We start from the raw sequence: 17,318 nt of genomic DNA, 5'->3' as shown, positions 1-17,318 counted from the left end.
AAGCTCCTTTAAAAATAAACACATATCTTTTTTGTTTTTGGAAAATTGATCTGGGGGGGGGGAGGGGTTAAAACAAGTAAAGAAGGAGTAGAATTCTGTTTAAGAGGATACTTATATCTCAGAAAAACTTTTTTTTTGGAAAGTACACTTAATTGGAGAGGGGGTGGAAAAAAGGGAAAAAGAATATTTTATTAGAATACTTATATCTCAAAAACTGAAGATGTTACAGACGTAAAATTTGGTGCTGTATTTTAAATCTCCTTCAAAAATAAAGAAGCATGTACCTTTCTGTTTTCAGAAAATCCACTTACGGGGTTGAAAAGAATTGAAAAAGTGGGTGAATTTTGAAAATGAGTGCCGGTTTATTTACAGTATATGTCAAATAACTTAACATGTTACAGATATGAAACTTGGTATTACCAGGCGAGTGGCCATGCAGTTAGGAGCGCGCAGCTGTGAGCTTGCATCCGGGAGATAGTGGGTTCAAATTCTACTGTCGGCAGCCCTGAAGATGGTTTTCCGTGGTTTCCCATTTTCACACCAGGCAAATGCTGGGGCTGTACCTTAATTAAGGCCATGGTCGCTTCGTTCCCATTCCTAGGTCTTTCCTACCCCTTCGTCGCCATAAGGCCTATCTGTGTCGGTGTGACCTAAAAGCAAAATATCAAAATACACAAAAAAAACTTTGTATTTGGAAAGTCCTTTAAAAATACAGGAACACGGATGTTTTGTTTTTGGAAAAGGCACTTAACTGGGAGTGAAAAGAAATGAAAAAAGAAGTGAATAATTTTGAGGATGCTTATATCTCACAAACTGATGATGTTGCAGATGCGAAAATTAGCATTTGGAATCTCCTTTAAAAGTAAAGGAACATGTACTTCTTTTTGTTTTCGGAAAATGGGAAGGACTAATAAAGGGGTTAAATTCTTTTTATGGGGATTCTTATAGCCTATCTCAAAAACTGAAAATGTTACGACGTTGAGACTGATATTTGGAATGTACTTTAAAAATAAATTTTTTTCAACCTGAGAAAAAACTGTTTCTCATATGTACAGTTCTATATTGCATAGTCATCTTAGCCCCAAAAGGCAATGACACAAACGTGGTTTAAGAGTTTCTGGGGTAAATGGCACTCAGTTTTTCAGTGAATGTTTATACATTAGGGATTTTCAGATAATGTCTTAGTACAGTACCGAGGAACGAGTCCTTTTACTATTTTACGAAATCCACGCGAGCGAAGCTGTGGGTAACAGCTAATACACACATACATACATTTTCATTGTAGACTATTATGCCTTTCAGCATTCAGTCTGCAAGCCTCTATAAATTAAATAAATACCACCACAATCCTCTTTGTTACTAACTCTGTGCCCTCATTTAGTTCTATAACTCTTATCTTTAAAACTTTAGAAAGAGAGTCTAACCATCATCATATTGGTTTCCCTCTATTTCTCTTACCCTACATGACTGAATCCATTATTTTTTAACTTATGAACAAGATATCCTGAGTCTACCCAATGTTCACTCCAGTAAAGCAAAGTTGGACCGAAAACAGATCGTTGGAAAGATAATTTCGTTTCTGAGCTGACTTGTGGTGACTGCATTCTCTTTTCTGCACCTTGATTCAATCTCACTTACTATACTACCATCCTGGGAGATTATGTACCCTAAACACTTGAAATTATCTTTCTGTTCCAGCTTTGTATTCCTACCTTGACATACAGTTTTCTTAGGCTTCTTACCTACTGACATAATTTTAAACTTGTTGCAACTATTTTGAAGCATAAGGCTATTCACCATGACACATGGGAGAGTAGGGGTACCAGATCCACAATAGACTATACCATAACAGATTGGAATTCAGGAAATCTGTTAGTAATGTGCGAGTATTCCAGAATTTTTTTATGATACAGGATCAGTATGTAATTTCTAGTGAACTAAGTATCTCTAAGCTTAGAATAGAGAAGGTGAAATCTGTCTGCAGGCAAATAAGGGTAGGAAAACACCAGGATGGAGAAATTAGACAGAAGTACATGAATGTGATTAGTGAAAATTTCTAAACAATAGACAGTAAGTAGGTTCAGGATATAGAAAGGGAATGGATGGTATACAGGGATTCTGTAGTACAACAGCAAGGGAATGCCTAAGGATAACTGTATGTAAAGATGAAAAAAAGCAATCATTTTGGTGGAATGATGAAGTGAGGGCAGCTTGTACACGTAATAGGAAGGCGTATCAGAAATGACTCCATACACGGACTGATGCAGATGGGGAATTGTATGTAGATGAAAGAAACAGAGTGAAACAATTAATTGTTGAAACCAAGAAGTTGTGGGAAGATATCAGTTATAATCTGGAAAGGCTAGGGCAAGTGGCAGGGAACCTTTCTATACAGTAATAAAAGAAAGAAATGAGTAGTATTTGGGATACATCAGGCAAACTCATGATAGATTTCAGGGAATCACTGGGCAGGTGAAAGGAATATTTTGAAAATCTTCTCAACATAAAAGGAAACCTTTCTGGTGATGTTGCAGATAATCAAGCTCCTGGTGCAAAACAATGATGTTGGTGCAATTATGCTTGAGGAATTGGAAAGGATGGTAAATGAACTTAATTTTCATAAAGCAGCAGGAATAGGTGAAATCAGACTTGAAATGTTAAAACATGCCGTAGTGGGAAGGCAGGGATGAAATTACTCCATAGAGTATTAAGATTAGCATGAAATGTTACCTTCTGATTGGACAAAAGCAGTAATTGCACCAATTTACAAGCAAGGGAACAGTAAGGATTGCAGCAACTATTGAGGTATTTCATTGATCAATAACCAGGCAAGGTGTTCACTGGCACTTTTGGAAGGGAGGGTGCAGTAAGTGTTTGAGAGTAAGTTGGATGAAAACCAGAGTAGTTTCAGACCATAGACAGTTATATCTCGGAACATGAAAATAAATGCCATGAGTTATGTTTATGTTTCATAGATTGAGAGATCTAGAGAAGGCATAAGACAGAGTATAGAGGGAAAAGATGTTAGCCATACTGGGGGACTATGGGATTAAGCATTGATTACTAAAAGCAATCAAAGGTACTGTATTTACGTTGACAATTGGGGTGCAGTGAGAATTGATGGAAGAATGAGTTCTTGGTTCAGGGTACTTACAGGGGTTAGATAAGGCTGTAATCTTTCACTTTTGTTTTTTTATAGTACATGGATCATCTGCTGATAGGTATAAAGTGGCAGGGGGAGATTCAATTAGATGGAAATGTAGTACTGTAAGAAGTTTGATCTATGCAAACGACTTGGTCTTAACAGAAGATTACCAGGTAAGTTGGCCATGCGGTTAGGGGCATGCAGCTGTGAGCTTGCATCTTGGAGATAGTGGGTTCAAACCCCACTGTCAGCAGTCCTGATGATGGTTTTTCCATGGTTTCCGATTTTCACACCATGCAAATGTTGGAGCTGTATCTTAATTAAGGCCACGGCCACTTACTTCCCACTCCTAGCCCTTTCCTATCCCATCGTCACCGTAAGACCTATCTGTGTCGGTCCAATGTAAAGCAAATTCTTTAAAAAAATTAAAAAAATTAATGGAAGGTTGTACTGAATATCTGTAGTCTGATATCTTGGAACTTGAAAATAAACAATGAGTCATCATCATTTTCCCTTTTCCGGCTGACACTGAGTAGGGGGAAATTATGATTCCTCTCCACTTTGTCCTATCTCTCTACCATTCCCCATCCAACACTGTGTTTCAGTCCAGTTTCTGTTGCCATATGCTGTTCTTCACAGAGTCCAGCCATTGTAATCTTGATCTCCTGCATCCTCCCTTCCCCATCATCTGTCTTTCTAGTGTTTGTCTTAGCAGTCTTTCATCTTTTCTCTTCTTGACATGTAAAAATCACCCCAAGCTGTTCCATTCCAGTTTGTTATTTAGTCTTTGCACATTTAGCTCTTTTCATGTGTCATAATTTCTCACGCTATCCCTCCTTCTGTGCCATACTCCTCAGGAATTTCATTTCAGCTGCCTGTACTCTACTCCCATCTCTCTGAGCATTTGTCCAAGTTTCTGCTACATATGTGACCTGGTGCGTGAGAAGGGACCTAAAGTCGGAATTTTCATTTTTGAGTTTTGTGGTTCTTAAATTTTCATAAAATACAGAGCATTCAGAAAAAAGAGTTCATACCTCTAGGTGCAGTACTTCAGAGGATATGAATTATTGACTTTTGCTATTAAGAAAACTGTATTTTGAGAAAAACATAATTACAGCTTTCACAAATTTCAAACCAATTGTGGAAAGTTTTTATGACATAAATTGAAAAGGCTCAAACTGCTGCATAACTTAGTTTGTTAAGAAGACCCATAGGCAGCGCAAGGATTCAAAACATAGAAATGCAGTTTTTACACCCAAGACACTTTTGTTCAGTTCTGCTGTAAAATTTCCATTGCCAACTTTGGGTCACAACAGGTCACATGTGCAATGAGTATGATATGAAAATAAGCCTTTCTAAGACTGAAGTGATGTCAATAGGGAAGAAACCTGAGGGAAATGAAGGTAAGGATGGGAATACAAAGCTGGAATAGGTAGATAATTTCAAGTATTTAGGATGTATATTCTTCCAGGATGGTAGAACAATAGCAAACACTCAAAAACGAGTAGGTTGGTCTTCCAAACAGAACTCTTCTTCATCCTTGAGTCTGTAGGTGACTGAACACCCCATACAGGAGGCACGCAGTTTGCCGCAAAGATGACAAATAGTTCCAGGTGAAGCAGCTATTGTTCTCGTATTTTGTTCTTTTTCCTTCCTTCGTTGCCTCTTATCATTCGCTATTCACCTATGGTTTTTTTCAAAAAATAGTGTGCCGCGATGAACTAAAGATCTCCAGGATGAATGGTTGATGGCTAAAGTCTCCCAGTTGTTATCAATGTGGCGCATCTTCAAGTTAGCCTTAATTACATCCTTAAATTACTTCCTCTGACCTCCCAAACAACGTTTATCCACTGTCAACTCAGAGTAGAACACTTGCTTGGGAATGGGATTATCAGGATTGCGTATTACATGCCCTGCCCATTGTAGCTGACATCTTAAAACCATGGCTTCTATACTAGTAGTCTGTGTCTCTGTAAGTATGCTGACATTTGTGTGTAGGTCTTGCCAAGATGGTAGTATAGTAGGTGAGATTACATGCAGGTACAGCAAACCTAACACAGTTGCGATGAACATTAATCTGTAGAAGACTGCTCCCGATCTATTTTTTTCAGATCTACCTTCGTTTAAGGGAGTGAAAGCTGGGTGGACCCAGAATATCTTATTTATAATTTAGAAGTAAGAGACATGAAACTAGCTAGAATGTTCGCTAGTACAAACAGGTGGGATCAATGGCAGGAGGGTACTCAGAATGAGGGGTATAGCCACGTTAGGAATGAACTCGATTGTTGAAGCTGCATGCATTGATCAGCTTTGGTGGTGGGGTCATGTGAGGTGAATGGAAGAGGATAGGTGACCTAAAAGAATAATAGACTCTGCTGTGGATGGTAAGAGAAGTAGAGTGAGACCAAGATGATGATGATTAGATTAATTTTCTAATGATTTAATGATAAGAGGTGTAGAACTAAACAAGGCCACAGAACTGGTTACACATAGAGGATTCTGGCAGCATTTAGTTAATTCACAGAGGCTTGCAGACTGAATGCTGAAAGAAATAACACTCATAATGAAGATGTTTATATGTATGTAAAGCCCAAATAAATCCTTGTTTGTAATAAGAATATTATACTGGCTGTGTTAGAAGAAATCATGTTACTTAATCAAGGACAATTATTTACAAAAAATCAATACACAGCAATTTCAAACACATATTAACTACTTTCAATAAAATTACCTTTGAATTTAACAAGATAAATGCATTTGAAATTTTCTGCAAAAAAGTGAGATTTTCTCTACTTGAACTGTTTAAAATAATCTCAAATAGGTTATGGAAACACCTTTTCTACTATTCAGAGCACATTAGTATATGCATTAGGTATAAAGATCTTTTTATCTGTGTAAATCTATCTGTTTCTTTGCTTGTAAGTTTTTCAGCAGGTGTTGTTCTCCAAGATAATCAATTGTATGAGAAGCACACTTTCTATTCTGTCTCTTTCAGCGGTCCTTCTGGAGTACGAGCACAGGCCCTGGACAGACAAGGACAGTTTTTGGAGGACTTTGTGTTTGACATCGGGAACAGTGATGAAATTTCTCGCCGTGTCTTACACTGCCGCAATGCACCGTCGCCAGCTGCAACTAGTTCTCTGGCTATTGCTCGTATGATTGCTGATCGGGTAGAGAAGGAGTTCAATATATGAAGAGTGGAGTGGCATGATTATAATCTGGAGAGTTCCTATATTTAGGCTTGTAACTTCGGAGCTTTGAAGCACAAATGGTGCCATAAGAACCCTCATAAGTATATGCTTCATTTGTTCATGTTTTAAGAATTTATTCAACTTGTCAGTGCAGTCTTCGTCATCATTCTTCAATCGCTCTTTTCATTGTATATTCTTCTGGATATCTGTGTCCTTACCTATCTTGTCTGGTTCTTGCAAGAATCTTAACTTTCTAAATACCTGTCAACAAAGATGCCTTTCATTATTGTGATATTTAGAGTACCTTTAATAATTTCTGTCACCCTTCATCTGTATTTTGTTCTTTAGCATGTTTTCCATGTATTATTTATATTCAGTACGATTGGTTTTTGTGCATAAACATACTGTACCTTTGTACTCCCTAGTCCTTTCAGGTGTCATGATTATTCAAATCTATACTTGCTGTTAATCATCTAAAAGCAGGTCATCTTTCTGCCAAACAAGTGATTATTCTTGAATAGATACACATTTGGAAGTTTGTTTGCACAAACTGTAATTTAGTTTGAAAATCTATAACATTATTTTACCTTACATGATATTCTTTTAGGTTTATCCTATGTGAAAGACACAAACTGCTGTGCTTACTTAGAACAGAACATTGTCTGACCACGATTGTTCTATTGTAATGATTAGAAAGTTACGTTTCCCTGAAATGTATCTAATTCACCTGTCAAAAACTAGGGATCCCAGACATCTCATTTTACCCAGGACTGTCTTGCTTTTAGAAATTTGGTCCCAGTGTCCCAGCAAAGTCTTAACTTGGACACAAAATGTCCCATTTTTCATTAAAGGAGCTGAAATATCAATTGCATTAATTTTTAAATGTCACACAATTAAAATACCAACAAATATTTGTTGTGGTTTCAAGTGTCTGACATCTTTTTTGTTGGATGAATTTTTCAGTGTTTGTAGTCAGGTTTGTTCTGTGCACTGATTAGTCTCTGAGAGTTTTTGCATTGAACATCTGACATGAAAAAATGGATCTGGTTTTACATAATGTTATTCTAGAAAACAGCTGTTTGAACAGGTATGTAGAATCAAACACACTAAAGATTTTGGTATCCTGTTTCTGTAAGTGTGGAAACCTTTCTCAAAGAAGTTTTGGAAGAAGTCGGTAAGAGTTACACACAATAAACAACTTTTTAAAATTTTTATTTGACTGGAGGAACCATGCATCTCCTGAAAGGTGGTGGATTCTTTTTCCTTCATGGCATTAGCAAGTACATTAGAACCTCGATTATACGTTCCCGGAAGCTACGTTTTCCCGTATTATTCGTTCAAATTACATGGTACTGCGAGCATCCTAATTAAATCACGTTGTAAAAATCTTGCATTATCCGTTCCTCGAAGAAACGATTTCCCATATTAATCCTCCAGAAATTTCAGTCCCACCAACGCTAAATCCTCAATCACGTGTTTTTCAAGAAACTGTATCTCATAAAAGGATGGCTACGGCATACTTATGGATCTTGGTGTTAAAGTCCCGTCATTGCGGTAATTTGAGGAAGTACTATACCGGAATAGCGATCGGCGGTGATCTTGCATAAGGGACCATCTTAGCATCCCATTCGGGTGGTATTGTTCAGAGAATCGAAATCATAAAGCAGAGAGTGTCCACAACAATTGGAAAGAGACAGAGTGCATTTTGACAGCTCTATTTGAAGACGGAATGAGTTTCGTTAAAAGTTCGTACTTGCAAAACGTCTGCATTATGTCCTGGGTTAGATGTTTTTGTTTTTTTCTTTTACCTTTTTTGAGTATATCGCTGAACAGGTTTTCAGCACTTCCCTCAGGCACTTTATAGTCACTGAGCTTTCAGGCAGGAATCGAAACTGCTCCTTCTTAAGTAACACATGTTTAGTACAGTATTTTAATATTATCGTACGGTGCAAGATCGAGACCGGAAGGGATGTTGCACCTTACATATATAAAGCCATTGGAGGTTTTAGAATTGCCTATTACTGTTTTGGTCCTAATATAAGATTGGAAATTTCACTTTTTTGTGTTAAAATGTTATAAAAACTGCAGTTGTTTTATCTGCGCATGTTACATTTAAAAGTTTTGTATCATTTGGCACTCATACAAACTTGTACAGTGAGTGTGCTTTCCAGCTGTGCTCAAGGTTGCGAATAACCATAATTTTGGAAGTTTTGATGATTTCTTTTTCTTTCCAATTTGATTGTGATTAGTGATGTGCAGAATTGAAAAGAATGCATTTGAGACGTTGAAAATCAATACTTATATTCGAAACCATATTCTCGAGTTCAACATAACCTTTAAAAGTCGATGTAGGCCTAATTTATGCGGTACAAGATTTCCATAAACTGACTATGAACAGTATACCAGTGACCAAATTACAATGGAAGATTTTAAGAAATGGGATTTCACCATCATGTTGGGCTCTTTTGTAACCAATGTGCTTTATTTTATTAGATTAGGGAATTAAATACTAGTTGTGGTCGATTGTTGTTTGGGTTGGCATTACGGGTATTAGATTTTTCTAAGAGTTTGACTGATCAAAGTTGCTGAACTGAAAGAAGTTTACAGAGGAAACTGATGAAGTTTTTCCAGTAAAACTGATTGTAAAGTTTCGAGATTTTTAAGTTGCGCACCAGTAATTAACGTTTGAAGCCGGCCCCGCGGTCGAACTTGCCTGCCTCTCACCCAGAGGGCCTGGGTTCGATTCGTGGCCAGCTCAGGCATTTTTACCTGGATATGAGGGCTGGTTCCAGGTTCACTCATTCTACGATTTCCTTTAAATGAGGCGCTATTTAATCACAGAGATGGTGACCCAAGTCTAGAGAGCTAGGAATAACGGCAGAGAGGATGCATCACCTCGCAATCAGTAGGCCTTTGGGCCGAGCAGCGGTCCCTTGGTAGGTGGGTGTAGTTTAGTTTGGTTTAGGGGTGTTAGTAAGATTACGAGTATACATATTTTTTGGTGGGGGGGATGTTTAGCCAAATTGTTGATGGTTCATTCGTTCCCGGATTTTCCAATTTCCCGCGTTGTACGTTTTTCTCCATGGTCCCTCCAGAAACGGAGAATGGAGGTTCCACTGTATTTACCTGGCTCTTCTTTGCTTAGTTCTCCATTATTATTTCATTGTTGTGTTAGCTTATTTGTCAGAAAAGATATCAGCATGAGTATTCGCAACTGTACTGAGGGTTTCTAAAATAACTAACTACTTTTACAGTTCTTGGAGACTTCAGTACATTCATGTATGCCATGCCCTTGTCAGCTCTATTTACATTAATATATTCCATACATGCAAAATCAGTGCTGAAATAGAAGGATGTTTGCACAAACTGAATCTATCTAGCAAACAGTCCAAATCAGAACTTGTATAGTTTTCTTATTTTCCTCATTAACAAGCATCGGCTCAAATGTTAAGCAGTACCATTCCCAGATTTATGACTGTCTACAGTCGCCTCTGTTTTGATCAACAGAAAATGGCTCTTGACCAATGATATGCTTTGCTTTGTCAGTGACCGTCCACGAGGAGTACTTCAAAACTGTGCCAGTCCTAGAGCTGTCTTGCTTGTCACTTCTCCAGTGTTGCACAGCTACATGCAGTTCTGTCCATTCTCACTGCTTGCTTTCAGTGACTATATAGTTAAAACACTAGGACTTTACGTAATTACCTTTCCCAGTTCATTTTTGTGTGAGTTGCAGTTCTCTTTGACATTATTATTGATGTGGAGTCCTTCAACCTACAATGTTTGGTGGAGAGTTGACAACACTGTGTCTTGAGTTTGGGAAATCCTCACACTCTGCAGACAAGGATTGTAAACACAGTCAGCCAGGTAGGTTTTAAAAGCATCCCGGTCATTAACGAGGAAATTCCAAGGACTATTAAGTGCCCATCAGATGAGACAAAACCTACCAGTATGCCTGACAGAATATGAAAGATGGTGCTTCTTGCTTCAAAAATGCAAAGGATTTATCCTGTTCATTGCAGATATGGCAACCAGTAGATGGTTGACGAATCCTTAGTGCTTATCGAATAGTGAATGAAGTAGATTCACAGTTAAATTGAAACAAGAAATAAAGTGGTTCATCCTATTCAATACAAGTAAATAAGAAATGTAGTGTTACATTCTTATTTGGTTAAAAGCGGTACCGGTTTCAACCACCAATCTGGGTCATCATCAGCCAATTAAAAATACAAAAACAATTCATGGGAAAACGAAAAATTAAAGGATAAGTTTTTCACAAAAGCAGTTCAAGAAGCAATATAAGACAATAGGGATTAGCACTATTAACATTGATATATACTTCAATTATATTAACTTGTATTATATATTTTTGTGACTGAAGCATTTGCAGGCTTGTTCTTTAAGCTATTCACTGAGTTTTGTCGGCATTTAAAAGCACAGTGCCGGACATTGCGTATGTTGCACTGATCTTCAGGAGCTAGCATTTTACTTTATTTAAGCGACTTGTCTTCGACTTCTACTCAATTTTGGGACTTCAAATTTATTAAATCATGTTGTGACTTCGCACACTGGCAGTGTTTGCAGGCTTGTTCAATGAACTGTTCACCTCTTCTTGTAAACATTTTAAGGCACAGTGCCGGACATTATGTGTGTTGTGCTACTCTTCAGGGACTTGCACCTTGCTACATGTAAGTGACTGATCTTCGACTTCTTCTGGATTTTATGATTTAAAATTGTGCAGTGCTAATCCCTATTGTCTTATATTGCTTCTTGAACTGCTTTTGTGAAAAACTTATCCTTTAATTTTTCGTTTACCTATGCATTTTTTTTTTTATATTTTTAATCGGCTGATGATGACCCAGATTGGTGGTCGAAACTGGTACCGCTTTTAACCAAATAAGAATGTAACACTACATTTCTTATTTACTTGTACTGAACAGGTTGAACCACTTTATTTCTTGTTTCAATTTAATTGTGATACATTTCAGTACGGAACATAATGAAATTTTTATCTTTAAATGGAGTAGATTCACTCAAAATCATTGCTAACATATTTCCAGTCCAGGCATTACCAGGTAGGTCCCTAAACAGAAACCACTATTGCCATTGCCACTATGAGATAGAAATCCTTTGCCTGATTGGCATTACATTACATGAAATAAACTTCATCGTAAAGCCCATATTGTCATAAGTAACTTGCAATTCTTAATCATTTTATTTTAAATTTTTAGCCAACATCAAAATCAAAATCTCTTTATTTGCAAATGAGGTGTCTACCTTGGTGGCAAATACATTATTGTCAAGCACTAAATTTTTAAATTAACATGAGAAGAAGAAAATTTTCGTAGAATACAATATTATACAATTTACGCTAACAATTTTTTCTATTAACACACAGCTCATCCTTAATAAATTTATATTGTTTACAAAATTCTACTTATAATATCTCCTGTACTTACAAACATAGTCAACTCATATACAGTATGCAGAATTACTTCAAATAATACTATACAACTGGTATAAGATTAAAATTTACATTGCATTTATTTACTTTTTTAAAACCCATTTTGGAACCTAAGTGGCATAACGACCTGCTGCGTCTTAACCAGAGTCCCTTTTGCCACCACTTTTCAGAGTTCCTGAAGGGCCTTCACAGCTACCATAGTGGTCCCAGGACCCTCGAAGTCCCCACTGTACTTCACCTCTACAGGCAGTCCCCTACTTCAGCTGTTCAAACTTCATAGACCTGGGGATGGAATTAATTTATTCACACACATCTTTTATTTACTATAACCTGCACTGGTTGAATGCCCTCTAACATTTCATTTATTTTCTCTGTTGCTGTTTATTCTCTTCTTGAATACCTGTACAGATTTTGGAAAAGGATCAAACACTACCCCAGGTAAACTGTTCCACTCCTTCATGCCCTTCCCAGTGAATGAAAATTTACCCCAATCGCTTCTGCTAAAATTCCTTCTAATTTTATACTAGTGGCCAGTTCTGTCGATATAATTATTTTCCAACTGAAGCCTCTCACGGATTTCTCCCTATGCTTCTTCTCTTGTATAGGATCTATATAATCCTATAACTCTAGTTTTAGCCCTTCTCTTAAAATTTCCCATCCAAGTTCCTCTAATATTTCTGATACACTACTTTTTCTCCTGAAATCCCCTGTTACAAATCTTGCTGCTTTCCTCTGCATACTATCTATTTCTTTTAATAGGTATTCTTGGTGAGGATCCCAAACACTGTTTGCATATTCCAATAATGGACGAACCATACTTAAGTAACTTTTTTCTTTTAATTCTTTGTTGCATCCTTTAAGTAGCCTCATTATGACATGTAATGATCTGTATGCTCTCCCAACAATGTCATCAACATGACCCTTCCAGTGCAAATTACTTTTAAATCTCACACCTAAGTATTTGCACTTGCCATCTTTTGGGATAACTACCTCATCCAAAGTATATTCAAATTCAGTTTTAAAGCTCTTGTTTGTAAATGTTGTAACAGTGGATTTGCCTCCATTAACCTTTATATTATTTTCTTCAACCCATTGTTGGATACTCTCAAGGACCCTTTGTAATTCTGAACAATCCTCAGTGTTATTTATTTCCCTATAAACAATTATGTCATCTGCATACAATCTTATTTTTGATGTTATATTGTTCCCTAAATCATTTGCATATATTATGAAAAGTAACGGACAAATTATACTACCCTGTGCAATTCCCTTCCAAACTTTCTCTTCCTGTGATATATTATTTCCTACTTTGACTTTCTGAACCCTTGAATTTAGAAATGTTCTTATCCAACGTATAACCCTTACGTCCAATCCTATTTCCGCCAATTTCTTTAATAATATTCCATGTTTCACTCTATCAAAGGCTTTGGAAAGATCTATGGCTATGCAATCAAACTGGCCCCCTAAATCCAACTGATCTGATATGTCCTGCTGAAATCCTACCAGTTGTGCCTCACAAGAAAATTTCTTTCTAAATCCATACTGGCTCCTCATGAACCAATTTTTATCATCACATATCCCTCTGATGTACTTTGCTATTAAACTCTCCAGTATTTTACAAACTATACTGGTCAGGCTGATTGGTCTGTAGTTCTCTGGTTTCTTTTTATCACCTTTTCCTTTATAAATTGGTATTATTATATTATATTATATTATATTATATTATATTATATTATATTATATTATATTATATTATATTATATTATATTATATTATATTATATTATATTATATTATATTATATTATATTATATTTCCATTCCTTTGGTATTACACTATTATTTATGACATAGTTAAAGAGAAATTTTTAATAAGGTACTATGTACCATCCCATTGTCTTTAATACTTCCCCAGTAATTTCATCAAATAGTTTGTTCTAGGCCGCCCCTTTCATGGGGAACAGACCGCCTTGCAGCCGCCCCTCACCTATGAAACAGACGCTGCTGTTAGATAGTGTACTCATACTATTCCCTGAGTACTGGGTTGCGTCTTCCGCCGTCTCCACCGTTATGAAATCCATCTTCTCCACTGTAGATATCGTTGAGGTCTTCGCTCGTAACCCTGAGCTGGGACCCTTACCGGATGTTACACACCGGGTCAGTGTGTTCTGGGAATCACATAGGCAGGGGCGCCATTTCATAAACATAGACTATCAAGGAAGAGAAGACATGAGAGAAACCTAAGAATTTTAATGCCGAGGGTGAATTAAGAATAAAACTGAGCATCTAAAATATATCTAGGAGATTATGCGAATTCGTACTGTTTAATTAATTTGGTGAAAATTCACTTACTTGGCTTAATAAGTGGAAAGGTAGCGGTATTTAAGACATTTTTTCTGTGTTCCGACACTAATTTGCTGTATTTCATATAGGATGATAGGAAAACTTAAAACGGTCCACCTTTTCAATACAAAAATGTTATAGTTTATTTATAACATGTATTTGTACTTGGAACTAGTTTCAACGCTGATTTGCGTCATCATCAGCCAAAATGTGGGAATAGGCAAGCATTTAGGCATTTATATTACACAAGGCGTTACATTAAACAATACACATCTTACAAGGAGATAAAAACAGGGACGAGTATAGAAACAAATGAATCGTTGAGAAAACAAAAGTTATACATATTAAAAATAACCTTAACCACACATCTTGCAGTGCGAAAGTGTTCTTCTTGAATGATTCCTGAATATAAAACACACGTGCACACATTTCTGAAGAGCCAGCAGGCAGGACAAAGTAAAGTGAAACCTTAAGAGTTCTCATTTTTCTATGTTCTGACTAACTAATGAAGTCTCCCTTGAGTTCCTGATAAACATACAAAACAGGAAATTCTCCTTCACTCTCAACAATAGCTATAAAGACCAACGGTAAAATTTCATTTTAAATATTGTGCAGAGACGTGAAAGCATGATTTTGAACATGATATAACTCCTTCATATAACCCAGTTTTTTACACAAGGTGTTACATTAAATAATAATACACATCTTACGAGGAGATAAAAACAGGGACGAATGTAGAAACACATGCATCGTTGAGAAAGCAAAGTTATACATATTAAAAATAAGCTTAACCACACAACTTGCAGTGCGAAAATATTTGCCTTGAATGATTCCTGAATACAAAACGCACGCGCACACACTTCTAAAGAGCCAGCAGGCGGGGAAAAAGTAAGGTGAAACCTTAAGAGTTCTTCTGAGAAGAGTTCATCATTCTTTCTATGATCTGACTAACTAATGAAGTCTCCCTTGAGTTCCTGATAAACATACACAACAGGAAATTCTCCTTCACTCTCAACAATAGCTATAAAGACCAACGGTAAATTTCATTTTAAATATTGTGCAGAGACGTGAAAGCATGATCTTGAATATAATATAACTCCTTCATTTAACCCGATTTTTTACACAAGGTGTTACATTAAACAATACACATCTTACGAGGAGATAAAAACAGGGACGAATGTAGAAACAAATGCATCGTTGAGAAAGCAAAAATTATACATATTAAAAATAAGCTTAACCACACAACTTGCAGTGCGAAAACATTTGCCCTGAGTGACTCCTGAACACAAGACGCACGCGCACACACCTCTAAAGAGCCAGCAGGCAGGAAAAAGTAAGGCCTCCTAATCCAACAACGGCCGCTCCCCAGACCTAAACTATCCAACACGCTCTGTTCCTCTTCATCTCGCGCCATAGCTTTACCGCCTCATGTCCCGCAATAAACATCATAGAAACCTGCCCCCACCCTACACGTAATGCTGCAACAATACACCACAAATACTGGCACAGTCATCCTCCAAACTCTCAACAACGTATTCCTTAATACCTATTTTATATTCTTGTCGAGCTGAATACCGGACCTGTGAAGATTACAAGATTATTTTGTGCATCTACAGAATGGTGTGTTAATGAAGCTATGTAATATAGAGAGAGACTTTCAAAGGTGGTTAAATGAAGAAGTTATATCATGTTCAAGATCATGCTTTCACATCTCTGCACAGTATTTAAAATACAATTTACCGTTGGTCTTTTATAGCTATTGTTGAGAGTTAAGGAGAATTTCCTGTTGTGTACGTTTATCAGGAATTCAATGGAGACTTCACTAGTTAGTCGGAACATAGAAAGAATGATGAACTCTTCTCAGAAGAACTCTTAAGGTTTCACCTTACTTTTTCCCCGCCTGCTGGCTCTTTAGAAGTGTGTGCGCGTGCGTTTTGTATTCAGGAATCATTCAAGGCAAATATTTTCGCACTACAAGATGTGTGGTTAAGGTTATTTTTAATATGTATAATTTTTGCTTTCTCAACGATGCATTTGTTTCTACATTCGTCCCTGTTTTTATCTCCTCGTAAGATGTGTATTGTTTAATGTAACACCTTGTGTAAAAAATCGGGTTAAATGAAGGAGTTATATTATATTCAAGATCATGCTTTCACGTCTCTGCACAATATTTAAAATGAAATTTACCGTTGGTCTTTATAGCTATTGTTGAGAGTGAAGGAGAATTTCCTGTTGTGTATGTTTATCAGGAACTCAAGGGAGACTTCATTAGTTAGTCAGATCATAGAAAGAATGATGAACTCTTCTCAGAAGAACTCTTAAGGTTTCACCTTACTTTTTCCCCGCCTGCTGGCTCTTTAGAAGTGTGTGCGCGTGCGTTTTGTATTCAGGAATCATTCAAGGCAAATATTTTCGCACTGCAAGTTGTGTGGTTAAGCTTATTTTTAATATGTATAACTTTGCTTTCTCAACGATGCATGTGTTTCTACATTCGTCCCTGTTTTTATCTCCTCGTAAGATGTGTATTATTATTTAATGTAACACCTTGTGTAAAAAACTGGGTTATATGAAGGAGTTATATCATGTTCAAAATCATGCTTTCACGTCTCTGCACAATATTTAAAATGAAATTTTACCGTTGGTCTTTATAGCTATTGTTGAGAGTGAAGGAGAATTTCCTGTTTTGTATGTTTATCAGGAACTCAAGGGAGACTTCATTAGTTAGTCAGAACATAGAAAAATGAGAACTCTTAAGGTTTCACTTTACTTTGTCCTGCCTGCTGGCTCTTCAGAAATGTGTGCACGTGTGTTTTATATTCAGGAATCATTCAAGAAGAACACTTTCGCACTGCAAGATGTGTGGTTAAGGTTATTTTTAATATGTATAACTTTTGTTTTCTCAACGATTCATTTGTTTCTATACTCGTCCCTGTTTTTATCTCCTTGTAAGATGTGTATTGTTTAATGTAACGCCTTGTGTAATATAAATGCCTAAATGCTTGCCTATTCCCACATTTTGGCTGATGATGACACAAATCAGCGTTGAAACTAGTTCCAAGTACAAATACATGTTATAAATAAACTATAACATTTTTGTATTGAAAAGGTGGACCGTTTTAAGTTTTCCTATCATCCTTTCTCAGTTCAATACGGACAAAAATGAAATCCTAGGTTTAAATG

The 17,318-nt window shown here is 36.7% G+C and overlaps 1 protein-coding gene across 1 annotated transcript in view; it reads left to right on the top strand.

The window, feature by feature from the left end:
• LOC136881243 (L-2-hydroxyglutarate dehydrogenase, mitochondrial) overlaps positions 1-17,318 on the top strand; it is a 246,217-nt gene that overhangs the window by 226,560 nt on the left and 2,339 nt on the right. The window contains exon 6 of the mRNA XM_068229234.1: positions 6,141-6,437. Within this exon, the coding sequence (XP_068085335.1) occupies positions 6,141-6,339 (199 nt within the window). The 3' untranslated portion in view covers positions 6,340-6,437. The remainder of the gene's footprint in view (positions 1-6,140; positions 6,438-17,318) is intronic.

Source organism: Anabrus simplex, chromosome 9 (genome assembly GCF_040414725.1).
Source record: "Anabrus simplex isolate iqAnaSimp1 chromosome 9, ASM4041472v1, whole genome shotgun sequence".
Taxonomy (NCBI): Eukaryota; Metazoa; Arthropoda; class Insecta; order Orthoptera; family Tettigoniidae; genus Anabrus; species Anabrus simplex.
The sequence above is the reverse complement of the archived record's forward strand: the minus strand, read 5'-3'. Positions and strand labels throughout refer to the sequence as shown.